Source organism: Hydractinia symbiolongicarpus, chromosome 9 (genome assembly GCF_029227915.1).
Source record: "Hydractinia symbiolongicarpus strain clone_291-10 chromosome 9, HSymV2.1, whole genome shotgun sequence".
NCBI lineage: Eukaryota > Metazoa > Cnidaria > Hydrozoa > Anthoathecata > Hydractiniidae > Hydractinia > Hydractinia symbiolongicarpus.
In genome coordinates, this window is record NC_079883.1 from 6,919,737 (window position 1) to 6,938,122 (window position 18,386).

General features: G+C 33.3%; 2 protein-coding genes across 3 annotated transcripts in view; one reads left to right on the top strand and one right to left on the bottom strand.

Annotated features, from left to right (window-relative positions):
* The first annotated feature begins 133 nt into the window (after positions 1-133).
* Positions 134-12,200, top strand: LOC130657078 (uncharacterized). 2 transcript variants are annotated; one of them, XM_057460046.1, is made up of 24 exons: positions 134-222; positions 1,782-2,101; positions 4,434-4,662; positions 5,153-5,469; positions 5,554-5,600; positions 5,700-5,808; positions 6,101-6,229; positions 6,439-6,615; positions 7,255-7,619; positions 7,803-7,881; positions 7,966-8,144; positions 8,225-8,300; positions 8,381-8,637; positions 8,800-9,028; positions 9,132-9,188; positions 9,475-9,570; positions 9,667-9,737; positions 9,865-10,027; positions 10,111-10,281; positions 10,440-10,621; positions 10,729-11,066; positions 11,159-11,382; positions 11,520-11,835; positions 11,980-12,200. In XM_057460046.1, the coding sequence occupies exons 2-24, from the start codon at positions 1,820-1,822 to the stop codon at positions 12,060-12,062; spliced, it is 4,176 nt and encodes a 1,391-aa protein (XP_057316029.1). In that variant the 5' UTR covers positions 134-222; positions 1,782-1,819; the 3' UTR covers positions 12,063-12,200. The 2 variants fall into 2 exon arrangements, with proteins under 2 accessions (XP_057316029.1, XP_057316028.1); XM_057460045.1 differs by lacking the exon at positions 134-222 and adding an exon at positions 535-650.
* Positions 12,201-16,044: 3,844 nt separating this feature from the next.
* The window catches only part of LOC130657083 (splicing factor YJU2-like), a 34,904-nt gene continuing 32,562 nt past the window's right edge, over positions 16,045-18,386 (bottom strand). Inside the window, exon 10 of the mRNA XM_057460053.1 lies at positions 16,045-16,254. The gene's annotated coding sequence lies outside the window, so the exon portion shown is untranslated. The remainder of the gene's footprint in view (positions 16,255-18,386) is intronic.

The following is an 18,386-nucleotide window of genomic DNA, read 5'->3' on the forward strand; positions in this document are numbered from 1 at the left end:
TTGACATATGGAAAAGAAAGGATTTGTTGTCGACCTTGCGCCCTATTGAATGTAATAGCTTAAATAGAAAAGAAGATCCTTTGTTGCTCTCAAAATAGCAATTTAATTAAATAAAAACATTGTTAACCTCTGACGCAACTGCACAGTATAAGTAGACCGAATGAAACTAATTTCTTATTTCCATTTTGAAGTTCTCACAAGGACGACTCGCGAGAGATTTAGGTAAACCTTAATTTGTATTTGTTTATATTTAAATTATCTTTGTTTTTCTTCTGAAGTTTTGTTTTTTTGTTTGTTTGTGTGTTCATATGGTTTTTTTATTTCTTTCTTGAATGTATTGCACCTCACAACTCCTATGACACTAATAAACTCAGCATTGATAACACGATCAATGTATAAGCGGTATAATAATCTGAAAATTAAAGTACAATTACAATCAGAGAAAAAAATAATCCATAGGATATTATAGAAAATCATAACATGTTTTGTAGAAGGCACTTTTATAATAATCTAAAAAACTTGAATACGAAAAGTCACTAGAAACAATACAACCGTTAGAGTTTTTTTTCGTAAAAAATAATCAATAAACACAAGGATACTGCTGTTAAGCGGAAGAGTTGCAAGCTATGATTTTTGACACAACTTCTCAGGTAGGCTTGTTAGGATTTCTAAAGATGTAAAAAGTAGATGTTATTGGTAACTACTGGAGACAGAGAAAAGCAGAAGTAATCAAAACTGAAATGGTAATTTAACGCAACCTATAGAATCTATTCTAATTCAGTAGGAAAACTAGTGCTATCATCTTTTGATAGTTTGACTTTCGAAACAGGTTATTACCATTGAAACCAGGTACGGATTTTTCTCTTGGCTATTCGCGTTATTGCTGGGCCTTCTTTCTATTTTCACTTTCTCATTTTTTATGTCGAACCATATGCGAAGTAAAAAAGATTGTAGTTGAAAGCTGTGTAAAAAATTTGCATCATAACATGTTTATTCTAAATACCATTGATTGACATTTAGCTCAGATCTCTGCGATAAAACAAAATATTTCGGTATGTAAATGCAAATGAAGGAAATTAGAGTGACAAGAACTTTGACTTAACTGCAACCCCCACCATGACGTACAAACCTTGTGGAATGTTTTTAATTACATGGTTGTGGATACATGACGGGCAATTGACATCATCAGTCCCACCAAAGAAATAAAGAAGATGATGACAACGTAACAAAGCATGGCAGACATGACCATGCAATATCTCTTTAAAAAAAGGAGCTGCATTTCGTACATAGCCTTTATTGATACTTCCTCTTAACAATTGTGAAGCGATAACTATTGTTTTGCTGTGTATGTTTTCAAAATAACTATTTGTTGTCAAAGAAGATGCATCGACCATCGTTAGTTTCTTTCCTGTTTCTTAATCTATTAAAAAGGAGATGCATGTTTTACTGACTTTAATGTTCGAATAGCTGTCAAACGCATCGTACGAAATATGTTTGGATATTTGTAACTTCTCTCAGTGAACAGAGCAATAACTTTGATTTTGTTAAATGTAAATAATCTTTGAGCCTAGAAACTGGATTCATGATTTGTTGAAATATTAACATAATATTGTCCATAGCTTGAATACTCTTTTTGTATGTAGTAATTCATTGTTCAAATTTGTAATTTTAATTATTAAGAAGAAGTATATACAGTTCGAGTGTATTTAAAAAAAATTGCTAAAACTTTTATTTGAATTCATATATGAATGTTGATGTTTTATTTTATGTTCTTATTTTAGATATTTTGTAGATAAAAAGAGATAAACGAAGAAGAAAGATGTATCTCACTGTCCTACTTTTGTTGACCGTTTGTCAACCAATAAGAAGTGAATTTACAGTGCGCAATGACGATTTTTACGGATTCTTTGGTCGCATGTTTCAACGAAGAACAGACGAGAGCGGAAGAAATTGGGAATATAGTGTCCAGCCTAATAAACTTGAATTGTTAAGGAACGATGCGGTCTATCCTGAGAAAGGTTGGAAAACATGTAAAGAGAAAAACAAGATCAAAAATAAGGAAGTTATTGCAAAAAATATGACATTTGAAGAAATTGCAAAGGTTAGTTCAAATTTGTTCAACAGAAATCCATAAATTATTTTGATGCGTAAGAAAGTAAAGAAAACGGAAATTGTTTTCATAATCTTTTCAGTAAAATGTTAAAAACACAAACAAGTAAATATAAACTATGAAATGTGGAAGGTGTAGTTTTATTTATTAGTTTCTACTTGAACAGTAAACACTCTTAAAAGTTTTTACGAATCTCGTTTGTAAATTAAAGAAAGAGGAACAACAAAATTTTTTGTAAAAAATGTTACGGAACGAAACGTGTCCAATGTTGTACATTTTATTTATTAAAATATTTTTACCACATAATGCGTTGATGCATTCCTCTACCATGCTTGACAGGTCATGATTCGAAAAGGGGAATGGGTGTGGAAAAGTGATCACCCTTGTTACCTAAATTAGAGTGACAGTAAAATTATTTTTTTTAGTTTGTTAAAATTTAGTCGAAGTATGATTGTGGATTAAACTCCAGTGTCCAGAGGGTTATTGTGTTGTGCAGTCCAATATTCGCATTTGATTTCTGTAAAGACTGCAAAGAGATGTTTAAAATACCTTCGTTGTTTATCATGGCATGTCGATTAACATTGGTGTCATGCATTCCATTTTTTTTGCATGGAAGATTTTTTAGTCACTTTATCTTCGAGCGCACGCGCAAATGCGTGTGGAAGGTTATAAATGTAAAACTGATCATAGGTCAAAGTTTTGTTAACACGAAGATAAATGACACGATCTGTCCATAGATGGAATGACAAATTAGATATTTGATTGTGTATTGATAAAAGGTGAAATAATTGAGCTACCGTGCTACTTATCATCATCACTCATCTGTGGTGGGGGGAGTTGAAAGGACAGTCATGACTGACCTTCCTCGACCTTCATTATGTAATATCTGTCGAAAACATTTTTAAACAATTATCGTCACGTTCCCCTTTAAAAGAAAATTAAAATGAGAGACCAAGAATTTAACAGTTTGGTCTTAAAACAAATTAACTTTATACCTTTTATCCGGTAACAAAGCAGTAACCCCGCCTTAAACAGCGACGGTAAGCCTTTTTCACTGGCAACGAGCCAAGCAAATGTGGACGTTATTAATAATATTTTTGTGCTTATAAACCATTAGAAGCATAAGAAATCTGGATTACAGTATTGTTCGATTACATGTAATTTTAATTCTACCAATTTCCTTATTTTAAACCTTCCGACAAAACTATTTTAATGGAATGTTACGAAATATCTTAAGAAGGGAAAAATGAAGTTCAGATGAGTTTTCCCTATCTTGAGTCATTTTTTATATAATTTTTTAAAAGTTAGGAATTTAAAAAAATTGATTAACTCTGTTTATGCCCGGTTATAGGGGAGCGAGGTAGTGTCAGGAGAGGGGATGGGGAAGGGGACAAAAATGCCCCCATAATTTTCCTTGTGTGTTTTTAGTTACAAAACTTGGTGAGAACGATGGCTGTCACACGATAATTAAATCATGACTGTCAGCAATAATTTTTGCTGACATCAGCAGTTTTTGTTAAAATTGCAGTTTTCAAAAATGTGATGTTGCGCGTATTATATTTGTGATGATTGGTTAAAAGTATTTAAATTAAATTAAGTATTATTTTGATACGGATATTTTAACTATTCGAATATAATATGTATTGGTCAAACGGTGCGGTTTTATGTTAGTCAAGTGAAAAGTAATAAGTAACTGATGAGAGGGTGTGGTTGCAAATAAAACCATTGAAGGGTACTTCTCTTTTGTCTTTTCTCTTTATTAAAAGAACAATAATGAAAAAAATATTTTTAATTTGAAGAACAAGCTGTAGGTACCACTATTTATACGGCATTTGTCGTATGTTGGACGTTGTGTCGTACGCACGATTAAAATGGCAAAGTAACAGGACCAGTAGTGCATTATAACACGAGGATTAAACACTGACTGCTATGACACTGAGAACATTGGTCACTAAAATAGTCCTTCATGGCCACCCTAGAAGAGACATCTGCACAGATTGGTGAAAAGGCATGTATTGACGTCAGCGCTTGCATAGTGACGTCAGAAGCCATAGCAACAATAGAATGTCTTAATCCACCTTCAAAAGAAAGTTAAAAATTTGCAGACAGCTAAAAAAATGCGACAAGAAAAAAATGAGCTTTTATCAGATTTAAAGTAAGCGTACCCTGCCGACAGAATTACTCCATGTCTGTTTGACTCCCATTATTATTATTTCCAACTACAGAACTTCCGCCAACACCTAAAGTGTTCAACATATTTCTATTTCTACATTGATAACTCAACTTTTAATTTAACTTGTTTATCTTTGTGTTTTATTTCTAGAGAGTTGGATTTAATCATGTTCATCGAGACAGTCTTGCAGTTCGTCCCCATTGTCAGTTCGATTTCGTGTTCCCATCACGTGGTAACTTTACATCCCGGATGAGTAACGAACTATGTGTAATGGAGATGTTGACAGCTGGTGCAGCAGTTGGTGATTATGATAACGATGGATTGGACGATATTTTTTTTACTGTATACAACACAAGAAGTTTACTCTACAGAAACAATGGTGCGCCACCTTGTATTTGAATGTGCTTTCTTGCAGCACTCATCATTTTCTATGCACAAGGAATCACTAGAGTTTATCTTTCATGTTATATTAAAAAACTCGTCCTTATAACACGTTTTTACAAATATAAAATGGTGAATCAGCCATCAGGGATATGTTTAAAATTCTGTAACTTAGCCGTCCGTCATTCATATTTCCAGAATCGTTATTTCATGAATCCTTGCCTGCCTGTTAGCATGAAGTAATAAAATTTACTAGGACGGGGGTTATTACTATGATTGGAGGTGCGATGATAATGGCGTATTTAGTTACTAAACCCCCGGTTTTTAAATTGGCTCAAGACAGCCATATAATTTCAATATTGATATAATATTATTTGTCCTTTAAAATAAGTCTCCGTACGTTTGCACAATTCTTATACCAAAACATTATCTCACCCCAATTTATTATTTTGTATTAAAAAAAAACGTTATCCCGATTTTATTTTCAGGTGATGGAACATTCACAGATGTCACAGTGTCCACTAATGTTGGTCCAGAAAGATTCGGTAATGGAGCAGGATGGATAGACGTAGACTCAGATGGAGATTTGGATCTATACGTCACAACAGTGGGCGATTCAAGACATTACTTATATGTGAACCAGGGTGGACACTTTACAGAAGAAGCTATAGACAGAGGACTTTCCTTACAGTTTCCAAATAATAGAAAACTGGCGGGCTTTACTCCAAACTTTGGAGATTTTGACCAAGATGGATTTCTTGATGTTTACGTTTCAGAGTGGACGTACCACTCAGTCTCTGGCGAGGTATGATTTAAAAGATAAAGATTTTTATAATACTAATGTATTATTTTATTTAGCGATATGTTATTATTTTATTTATGTGTTTAGGTGTCTGCTAGCCGTCTCTTCAAAAACATGGGTCTCTCTAAACCTGGGTAAATGAGACTTTATTTGTTTAGTTCAAAGTAAAAAGAACGATTTTGACATTGTGATGTTGTTGCAGAAATATAAAGATTTCTTAATTTTTGCTTTAGATACTTTGTGGATGTTACTGATAGCGCAGGTGTAAATATGGATGGTTACTGGAAAACATTTCGAAATCAACATGGATCTGGTATACACACATTTGGAAGTTCTTTCACTGTAAGTACAACAATATTGAGAGAATTCAAATGTAACTGTATGGTTGGACTTTATTTATTTATGTATTCATATGAGGAAGGTTTTTCTCCTATAGTAATGAATGTGTGTATGGCAAAAAATGTTTTTTTTTTAAATTATTTAAATTATTTTTTCAATACGCTTCCTTAAATTTTAATAATTTTAACTCAATACCTACATACGATGGCAACACTATCAACACACCTTACTCGAGATTATTTACTGTGGCATGAAAACGAGGCTCGTTGTAAAATTTAAACATATTTTTTTTTAGGATTTTGATAATGATGGCTGGCCTGAGTTATTCATCACAGGTGACTTTGGACAATCCAAGTTATTTTGGAATAATAAAAATGGTACATTTTCGGAATGCACGTCGAAATGTGGCGTCAATGCAATGAACGTATGTTGTCTTTTTATTTCATTTAATAATGTGAGATTGACACAGAACTAGTTGCTGGCTCCTGACAAAACCCTAAAGAAATATTTCATGCCTCCTCAGGGTCCCAAATAAAGCTGTACAGGTGGGATTAAAAACGTTATTCTGATTTTATTTAACACAAAGACAAAATTTGATACAAATACTGAATTTTAATATCGACATTTTTGTAGGATGGAATGGGTCATACGATTGCTGACATAAACAATGACGGATACATGGATGCATTCATAACTGCTTTGACATATTCTGCAAAAAGTTGCGCTCTTTACACTTGTGCTGTTGGAGCAGTCGGTAACGCTCTTTATGAAAACCATGGAAACAGAAATTTCACAAATACAGCGATAGAGGTATACCTGTTTTAAAAAATGTTTTTCTTCAAGGAAGCTGTCGCAACCTATGGATCTAAAGAGGTGGGGACGGCCCCCGAACATTTTTTGTCGATCATATATAATGTTGAAGAGATTTATTTTGGAAAGCTTACCTCCCGTGAATAAAAAAGTTGGTTTAATACTAAAAACTATAAAAGTTCTGTATGAATCTTTTTACCCTTTGGTAAAATATTTGTTTTCTATTAAGTTAGATAATTATGCAAAATTATGACATCATAAGTTAGATTCTGTGAAAAAATTGTTGGTATAAATAATAATCAGGACAACTGAATATTTATATTCACGTAAATATGTTCAAAATATCAAACTGGACTGGTTTACATATATACATCGCCACATACCTTGATAAACCCTTAAAACAGTGCTTCATTTACATCAAGTATATGACGTCATGATGTCATGAATTAATTATAATTAATAAAGTCAAAAATCTTGAGAGTTGACTTCTTTCATATGAATCCAATTTGTTTTTTCGTAGGAGTAAGCTTTAAGGTCATAAATTTTGCAAGTTGGCTTGTCGTGTCCAGTAAAAAAAAGGAACATAGAAAAAGCAGTCTTGCCATGTTTATTTTGATTATACTGTTTATTTTATTGTAGCGTGGCGTTCGTGATGGTCACTGGGCGTGGGGCGCATCGTTTCTCGATTTTGATAACGACGGATTCCTTGATATAGTCTCAACCAATGGATTTGACAGTCCCTCCACCACACTCGATGATGAATATGGTAATGATAACATGCAACTATTTCACAACCAAGGAGAAGGGATGTCGAATGAAATGATAGATGTTGCCTTAGAACGAGGCATGAAATTTTACGGGTTAGGGCGTGGATTGTTGATATTTGATTTTGATAACGACGGTGATGAAGATATTATGGTGGCTGCCAACGTGGGACCACCAAAACTGTTTGAAAACAAAATTGGAAATAAGAACAGTTGGTTAAGAGTTCGAGTGTTCCATAAGTGAGTATATTTTGAAAATAATTTATGAATAATGACTTATGACCCCGTTAATTGTTTTCCCTTTTGACCAATATCAAGCCAATAATTTTCTGAGAAGCACCGCGTCGCTTGTAGCTTAAGTGAATAGTAAAGTTCGCAACGTTTTTCGAGGCTGACTCACCTTAATACTCGATTGTTTTTTAGATGTTTAACTAAAGCCTCCAAACTGTGTGATAGTTATGGTGCTCGAGTTCTAGTAACATCAAAATCTGGAAAGAATCAGGTATTTTTTTTTTGTAAATTAGCAGCAGTTCTTCATCTCTTAATTAACTCATTCTCTGTTCTCATCTATTCGTTTCTACGTCAGACATCAATGATTGGTTCGAAAACTCACTTCTTGGGTCAGAGTGAAATAATCGCACATTTTGGGCTTGGTACAAGTAACAAGACAGTTGCTGTTGATGTGTACTGGCCGACTTCAAAGAAAAGGATAACACTGAATGACGTTGCTGTCAATCAAGTTTTAAGAATTGTTGAACCAGAAGCGTAAGAAATTTATCTGAAATTTTGTTTACCAGGAAAAAAATAAAAACAAAATAAATATGGTTGGCTGTAACTGCATTTAGAGATACACATGAAGTTCGTGATTCATCAACTGTGAAAGACTGTCCCAAAATAAAAATATCACACATTACTACTCAGGTAAATTAAACATCATTTTTTTAACTAATAGTGCTCTGTTACATACGTCAATGGTAAATGTTTGATTATGAATAATTTAGCCTACACAAGGATTTGTCAAAATAAATGAAGACGGAATTTCAGTGTCGTACCATCCTGGCAATTTGACGTTATTTGATATCGGCGTCCAACATTTTAAATACAGCGTCGACGTGCCTTTTCCCATATCACAGAATGTAACACTTAATGAAGGCACGGTGACGTTGGATTTTAGAGTGACACCTAACATTTATCCTGCATGTAAAAATGGAAGACAAATAATTGAAAACAAATTGCCAGACTTGTCCGCCGATAAAAGGTATTGACTCTCTTAAACTTAATCAAGGCTGACATTGTACACTTAGCATAAAGAGTTCAAATGTTTTCTGACAAGTTCTGACTATAGGTAAAAAAGATAATGGTCGACGAAGGTTACTTGTAGTATTTCATTCAGATTCTTTTCTGCATTTTATTTACACAGACGTTTGGACGGACTATCCAATAATCGTGACAACGTTTACTGGGGCGCCACCAAGGAGGATCTTTTGAGATTTGCACCACATCGGTATGCAGACAATGTATCAGAGCCGGCTGGAGCGTGTACGGCACAACAAACTGTGTCGAAAACTTGCCCTTACCCAAAGGAACTGAGTGGAATTGGTTCCAACCGACCATCGCCGAGATTAATTAGTAATACGCTAATGAGCCAGGTAGGAAAGAAATATTTCTTGACAGCAAAATCTAAAATATTTTAAATGCTACATTAGGAAATTAAAGAAAATAAAATTTCGTAAAAATTTTTTATTCTCTTAGTTCAAAGATCATTTCAGTAAAAGAAATCTAAGCGATTTTACAATGCATTATGGGCAGGTAAATAATATTTGTTCTTCTTAACAGTGCTGGTATCAAAGCGTAGGTCCCCTATCCGTAAAAATTTTCGCGTCTATTAATTTTCACACAAGTTTAAATTTCCCATGGATAAAAATAGGTGATTCAGGATTTTAGACAATTTAGATGAGTTTAAAACATCAGTTTTTCCGTGCGTATCAATTTTTATTAAGAAATAGTTCACATGAAGTCATGTAGTTGCCACACATTTTATTCAATCGAATATGTTTTTCATACTAAAAAACTTTTAGATATGTATTTCTTTTAGTTTTTGGTTCACGATACAGACCATTCATCGCCTCTTCCACGATTTGAGTTTCAATATTACAATAATCATGTCTGGATGCCCATTACAATTCCAAAGGTACGAACAAGCAGTCTGTTCAAGTTTCTGTCTCTTTGCACTCTTATAAAATTTCAAGTATAAACGAGCATAATTAACAACGTCAATTATGTTTAGGGAGATGTCCACTTTGATCCTTACAATACAGGAAAAGAAACAATGTCATTTGTCAGATCAACATTTAACAGGTAACTACTACTTCAAGTAATTTAAACTGGATTAGAAAACACTTGTCTATTTCTGGGTAGAATGCACGCGTACATTGTTCTGCTTTGTATGAGTCATATTATAAATATCGCTAAAATCTATTTTTAGATGCACAGGGCAATATCCTGGCACAGCGCCCCGCAGTCAATTTAACGCTATTACAGCTTACCTTGATGCAAATATGGTGTATGGGGTGGATCTAAACAGATGCAGCCATTTGAGGGAATATAAAAATGGTAGACTCAGGATAGGACCAAATCTTTTGCCACCCGTAAGTACATGTTTTTTATTAACATAAAACCAAGCTACAAAATCTGGCAACGATATGCATGTGATATACTTTCCTCTTTTTAGAAAAACGAAGACTATCTTGCGAATGAGAATCCACTTGGTAGACCAGCAAAAGAACTTTTTATGGCTGGAGATATTCGGGCAAATGTTCAACCGGGTTTAATGGCACTACATGCTTTGTTTATACGAGAGCACAATCGTTTGGCGCATCAACACAAATTGAAAAACCCATTAGTAAGTTTGATATTATTCTCATCACTCAAAGCATTGAAATTTATCTTTATGATCAAAGTGAGTACCAACAGAAGAGAAGAACACGAATGATTACCATCATAAACAACGATTTTTTCGATGATGTTTTTATCAGACTGTAATTGTTATTGTTTTTTTAGTCAACTGACGAAGAAACCTTTCAAAAAGCTCGTCGAATGATAATTGCAGAAATTCAATCAATAACATACAATGAGTATCTACCTGCAATTTTGGGCGGAAGTCATCACATCCCAAAATATACAGGTTATAAGAGCAATGTTAATTCTGGTATCACGAATGAATTCGCAACTGCTGCTTTCAGGTAGTTGTTCTTAGAGATTACTATCGTAGCATTTACAGGGTTTATTAATCAATTTCGACATAAAATTTGTAAATTAGCTATAAGTATACAAACCTTATTTTATCTAGATTTGGACACAGTCAAGTCAACACGCATATTTTCCGTCTTCAAAAAGACGGTTCACCAATAAAAGAAGGACATGCTTTGTTAAGAGACGTTTACTTCAAACCAAACAGACTAGAGATGGAAGGAGGCGTCGACCCAGTGTTTCGTGGTGCGGTTGCTTTTCCCGCTCAAGAAATCGACTTATTGATGGTTGATGAAATGAGAAATACACTCTTCCCCACAACTGCTGCTTCTCCTGGTAAACAAACTGGATTTGATTTAGCTTCGCTTAATATACAACGGGGAAGGGATCATGGATTGGCTGATTACAACACCGTTCGCAAAAATTTGGGATTAAAAGGTGAAGTAAAAGAAAAATCAATTTTATACAAAATTTCATTTGCATAGATTATATGCGGCATGCTTTCAACATATCACATATATATTCTTTAGAATACAAATCATTTTCCGAAATTACAACAAATAAAGATGTTGTGAAAAAATTGAAATCATTGTACAAAGATATTAACAACATTGATCTTTGGGTGGGAGGACTTGCTGAGGATCATGTTAAAGGTTCAGAGCTGGGCGAGACTTTTCATACCATTATCGTAAAGCAGTTTACAAGAATTAGAGATGGAGATAGATTTTGGTATAAAAATGTCTTGACAAAAGAGGTGAGGATCCTTTATATACATCAAATCATTTTCGAGTATTTGATTGCTGGTGTTTCTATTGATGACAACGCCTAGAATGTACATAGTAAAAATAGTGTCAACAATTATAATTTGATAATGTCGCATTTTTTTCATAGGAAATCAAGGATGTTGAAGAAACCACACTTGGCAAGATCATCAGATTGAATACAGGCTTTGAAGAATGTCCTGATAACGTTTTCTTTTCAACAAAGAACTGCATTGGTGTAGAAAAACACCAATGTGTACCCAAACTAGAAAGTAATGAAATTGTTGAAATGAATGAAAAAAATAGACAGCTGAAGAAAGACGTAGAAGAAAAAGATGAGAAACTTAAATTATTGATTATACTTCTGGGAGTGATAAGCGCAGTTTGTTTGTTTGTCATTCTCATTTCGGTTAAAATCGCAAAAACAAAAAGCAAAACAGACAAGGGTAAGGATATGTTATTTTTTAGAAACAAAAATTAAAAAAAATCAAATTTTTTAGTAAAATTGTTCTATCTGGAAGTGGAAATTGAAGGTTGTGTTCGAAATTATAAACAAATTCTTTTAAAAACTTTTTTTTTTATTATTTTAGGACAAATTCCATGTGTTGTAACAAACACACAAAAGAAGGACATGGTTGAACTGGGTGAACCAAATTATGCAGTCGAAGCATGAAGACAAATAAAACAATCATTTTGAACACGAAAATTTGATCTTGATGATACTACTCTGGAATATAAATTAATTTTATAACTTGTACTCACACAATAAATGTAAATTTTGCAGTATTTTAATTACACTTTTTAAACAGTCTTTTTGGTCCCTTTACTATCCTGATCATTTAAATACAATTTACGGAGATAAATAACGGCCAGTCTGTCAATTGGAATGAGATCCAGGTTTATCCATTGTTTCTTTGGTGTTGATGAGAGCGAAGTAACTATGCTTCAACAATCAGATATATAAACTCTCCAAACTCATTTAGAGAAAGAAATGTGAACCAGGGAACAACAAGGAGAAAAAACATGATAGGGTAACTGCTAAGAAAAGTGTAAATCGCCAATGGGTGTGCATGGTCATAATACACTCCACTCTAGGTCCCTCTGTTGAAAAAGCGTTTCTTTGTTCTCTACGTGTGTGAGAAATCTTCGTCATAGTCCAGTCTGATAAACATTTGCTTGTGTAATAACGAAAGGGTGACATCAAGTGATTTCGGTAAGCACCAATACTTCATTACTTCACTGCGTGTAAAATGTTCCAAAATACGAATGAAACAAATATTATGATGACATTATGATGACAGCTTTGCTGCTAAAATGTAAATCGAAATTAAGCATACGGTAACTCTTTCATTCATTCTCATTCAAAATAATTCATTCAAAAATGTTACTCCGTAAAATGTTTTACATAACTTTTTAAAATAGAATTACAAAAATAAATCAGGAAGCAAAATTAAACAAGGAAAACATATGATTTCTTCCAAACTATTTATTTTTGTGTTGATAACTCTCCTCAGCATTTTTTTTCCTTCAAGAGTTTGGATTTTTTATTTTAGAGGTCCAATAAATATTGCTTTAAAAATCTACTCTGCTTGTGTTAATTGAATCTAAAGACAATATCTTCTCAATGTCATGGTCCTAAAAAACACATATTTTTACTTATTCTGGAATTTTTTTTATGACATTAAAAAATCTCCTTTATACCACATTTATTGTTTAAGGTGTAATAATTGTTAACCAATCCTTTGCATCGATTCAAATCACGTGATTGGCATCGTTGATAGAAAGTTACCTCCCTTTTTTTTACTCGCGAAAGTTTCTTTCTAAAGTAATGTAAATTAGACGTACGCTGTAGAAATGTATTCGCTATATCGCATCCGTCGTGTACATGTCGATATGCGTGTTTAACCGTCATTTATTTCATCTGTTTCTGAGAAAAGTGTTCATTTTAGCTAGTAGGAGGGATGTTAAGGCGGGGCAAACATTTTTTTCCCATGTTGGATGAAAAAATGCATGTTGGATGAAGCAAAATTGTAGGTTTGTGGGACTGCTTTTAAAAACATATGAACGATAAAGAGTTTATTTATTCCTGAAAAACAAAATGGCGAACGGAAGGAATTCTGCAGTGCTGCTTATGTTGCTGAATGAACTCGTCGATTCAGACGATGAAAAACCAACCCGCGAAAAAACAAGAGAGTGGATAAAGAGGAGGGAACAAAATGGATATTTTAGTAATATCATTAAAGAATTGAAGATCGAAGACAGATTCGGATTTAGGGAAATGTTTTGGATGGATGTGGGTGATTTCGATATTTCCTCCTTATTGAAATATCCCATCTGATATCGCCGGGCCAGATGAGCAACTGTGGTGGACAGACCAATCTTGGCAGAGGAAAGACTCGTCCTTAGTCTTCGTAATGTTTTTATTGAAACGCCTCAAATTAAAATTATTCTATCCAAAAATTCAACGTTCGAAATTCGCGGGATTTTTATATGTTGGATGAAAAGTACCACCAAACCAATCCAACATGAAAATCCACGCAACTCAGGTAGAGAATTCCTTTGATCTTGCCAAAAATGTTGGATGAAATGTTTGACGGCGATCAAACTTCATCCAACATCGTCCAACACTATTTTTTTCTTCTTTTTTGACTCAAACCAGTCCTATATTTCATCCATCATGTTGGATAAAATGTTGGACCGGTTTGCTCCCGCCTTTAGCAATTGTAGGCTCAAGATTTATTGAGCTTAGCAAGTCATAACCACTAATCATTAAACCTCTTTTGGCTACTCAAGTTCAAATTGAACTAATGTTTTGAAATTTCGCCCTGCATTAACTAAGAGTTATATAACTAACCTTCTTGGCCGAAGTAATCCAATTTCCAGTACAATATTGTTGTAATGTCTGCCAATAAACACATACAATATTATTCATCTTTCAGAACGCGCCCACTGCGGTTCCTTTACACTAATCACAATTATGCAAACATTGCTGTCCTTTTTTTGGCAAATTCACAAAACGCTTTATTTTTTAAAATACAATTCGCGAAGTTAGATTCTCGCTAAATTTTACATTTTTTAGGATTTTTTTATTTCACTGTAAAAACTTTTTGAAACAACAAAATCTGTTAGTCAACGATACAGCTGAAAGTTGTTCAGACGATATATCTGACGGGGTGGAGGATGGAAGGCATGCTTTTGGTTGTTATATCGTTTGTTTTACTTTTCATGAAAAATTAGTTGTTTTTTCACATTTATTTACAAGAAAAAAAGAGCGAAAACTGATCAAGCATTTATAATAACAGGAGTTTATAGAAAAAACAATTTATTTACAGCACCTTAAAAACATTATTGAAATGAATAAAAATTCGCGAAATTTAGTTTTCGCAAAAGATTCAAGGAATACCCATTCGCGAAATCTAAAAAATAACTAAAAACGCGAAATCTAATAAATGTTAATTCTCGCAAATAGTGAGTTTTTAAGGAATGCTAGCGCTAAAATATCAATGTAACTTACAATTCTTTTTGTTTATACGCTCAGGGAGCTATATAAAGTGAAGTAGCACTATCTCGAACAAAAAATTTGGTCCCGTCAGCATTTACGGTCTCGCTAACTGAAATCTCTCCTGCTATCTCGAAATAACTTTCAGTTCCTCGGAACAAATTACAATCTTTATCTCGAACGTTTTGTTTTTTTCTTCATTTTGTGTATCTTTTATCTACGTTGTGTATTTTCACTCTTCAGAAGTCAAAAGAAAGGTTACTGCAAAAACATTGAACGAAAAGCACTTAAAGAAATAGAGGAAGGATTTTTAACAAAGATGTTGCTATATGTTCATATTTTTTATTGGATTTTTTTTACCCCCAGTCTGGTTTAGGTATCTTACTTTAGGAGTTTGCTTTTGTAATTTTTCATACTTCTATTTGTTAAAAGTTAATATCCCGCCATTTTGAAATTTTCTAGGCGTAATCCCGATATCTCAACTTTTTGTTCGATGCGCCGAAGTTCGACTCGACTGCACATTTTTCAAGAAATAACAGCACGTCAAAGCGCGGTTATTATGATAATTCTTATCATACACTTTCGTTTTCAAATTAACGGTATTATTGCATATAATTAAAAAATCCCAACGGGGAAGAATATGGCTGAGGCGCACTACAGAGATTAAAAAGTAAGACAGCCAGTGAGACTAGAAGCTGTCTTCAGTTGGTGGGGTTTCGCCAGAAATAATTTTCGCGAAAAAGAACATTTCAACATTTTATGGAAAGAATCAGAGATGAGGTTAAGAAAATGTCAAAATTTTGGGCTGAGCGTTATCTACGAAATTAAAACGGTCGAAAATTTATAGTTAATGTGAGTGTATTTTTTGGATGGTGCATCGCAGATTTATCGAATTACTGTTCTGGACGTCTGTACTTGAACAAAGTTAAATGCGCATGCGTATAATTTTAAAACCAACAACGCTGTGAAAGCTAAAAGTCAGTCACCATTACGTCACTTTTATGGTTTAAATTTCATATGAATTAACATTTTCGCAGTTCACAAAGTTTCAGGAGATTCGATGTTGACTTCAATTTCCAGGGTTTGGTAAAAAACACGGAACATTATATACGTGAAATTTCATTTGTCTGTTAAAAACGTAAAATCAAAACAGATATTTGAATTTTTTTTTTACATTTATTGAAGTTCCTATACATGAACGATAAATTAAAAAAGTTCCACATTACATGAACGATCAATTGATAAATAACAAAAATATACATAAAACATAAAGTTGAAAAGTATACATAAGTTCAGATTTTTTTTTAAAAAAAATCGTATAGTAATATCTCCAAGCCTGAGAACTTTTTCTCACTCTCATATCTTCCTAAATCAAGTACAAGGAAAACTGTTAATGATAAGAAAAAGCAGCATTTTGCATGAAATAATCTTGAAACTATACTATGTAAAAAAGTGGAACATGCAGCCATGACAACAAGTATCAAATTAGTTTGTAAAATTAAGCATATACATATACTTTCAGATAAAATTGGAAACATCTTAAAAGCTCACAATTAAGCTTAATTTGCTTATTAAAAAAAGTGAATTCGTTTTTTTTTTACATTTATTTAGGTTCCAAATTACATAAATAATAAATCGAAGAAAGCTACAAAATAACATGCAACCTTTTTATAAAAAATGCATGACAATATCATAAAGTCAAACTATATATATATATAAAAGAAATCAAATATTAGACATGCATGCTTTGACCATAACATTTCATAAACAGAGTTGTTCTCCCCAATACCTTTTACGTCTTAAAACTCGCGTTTAATCAGAGTGCACCTACTACAGCAAGGCTTTGAGCCAGTGCGGGATGGCTTCTGTTAACGTAGTTTTGTTATTATGGAGATTAAACTAATTATGACTTTTGACTATTGTGGAGTTAATTGGCGCAAATGAAATGTAGACGTGTATTGTGGAAATTATTATTTCGACCTGCGGCTTTTTGGTTGTATCAATATAATGTCAAAAATCCGAAAGTTCTGATGAAAAAGGTTTTGAGTAAAGTTAGCTAGCTAGCCATTGAAAGGCTTTCGGTGGGTCATAAAATGTCAAGAACAATTACGAAAACCTGAAATATACATCTCTGCAATGCAGTATTCATAAAGCATGGTTTGGTAATGTTTTTGTTAATTTTAGTAGCTACAAGTGCTGTTACCTAAGCTAATATCAATTAAAAAAATGTTTACAGAACTACAGAACCCGACTTTCTGCATTTAGCTGTCTTCGGATAAAGTTGTCGATAACCGATAAACACGATGCTGAAATATTTAACCTAAATTTATAGCAGTAAAACTTCGGTTTATTAGCGTAGTTAAAAGAACGCAAAGCTTAATTAATCGTAGCAGATATACAACCATTCAATTAAAGGGTATTTATACATAGGTTTTATAATTATTTACCTTTAGGGTTTATTTTATAGTCATTAAGGATTTTATTTGAAAATAGGGTATATTTTACGAGGAAGAAACAATATTATCCCCAGTGTCTTGCTTCAGCTATCTTGTGTCAGAGCATTACTGCATCGAAACACTGTAAATGAAGGAGATGTTCCAGAACTTTTAGAAAGATGCACTCCACAGATGGTCATAAACGAAATCTTCAACACAATTATGAAGTACTACACAAAGGAGGTGCTAAGCTACTACGACGAAGAGGAAAACACATCTTAAAAAGTCAGCAATGACGGCGACGCTATAAATTGGAGAGATCCCAATCACGTAAGAATACACGGAAAAACAAAAGAAAGAAAGAACCATCATCACACAGCTATAATGAAGAAAGAAAACATCATAAAACTGTCAAAAATAATTATAATTATAGAAGAATACAAGAACTTAGAAATAAATCAAACAATAGATAAACAGTAGACTTTATTGTCAGTACACTGTTATCAACTTATGAAAATATTTTTACTCAAATGAAAGTGAAGAACTTAAAAAGTGCATACTGGAAGAAGTTAAAACAGGATGGAAAAGAATCAAACAAAATTAAGAAGACGTAAAACGTAAATTTGAGAAATATATACTACAAATAAAATGATTCTATATACTTTGTGCATGTGCTGCATGTGCGCGCTTTCTTTGATTCTCATCAGGGTTGGTACCTGAAACACAACACAGATGAGTCCATGTAAACTTCACAAAACTAGCTAATGTTAAAAGTGCAAAAAACAAGATACGTCCAGGTTGTGCAGCATGCCTTCAACATACTAGCTACAGCATACTATTAACAACAACCCTGAAAACACTTAACAAGACACAACCCTCAACAACTCACCTACGCCTCTCCTGATAAAACGGTCAACAACCCACCAACGCCTCTCCTCACATTACCCAAATCAAACACTTATTTTAACACGATAAAGGACAATAACTTTGTTAAGAGGGAGAAGGCTCTCCTTGGAAGAACTTTTACGTTTTGAAACGTTAAAGAAAACGACAGAAGACTGCA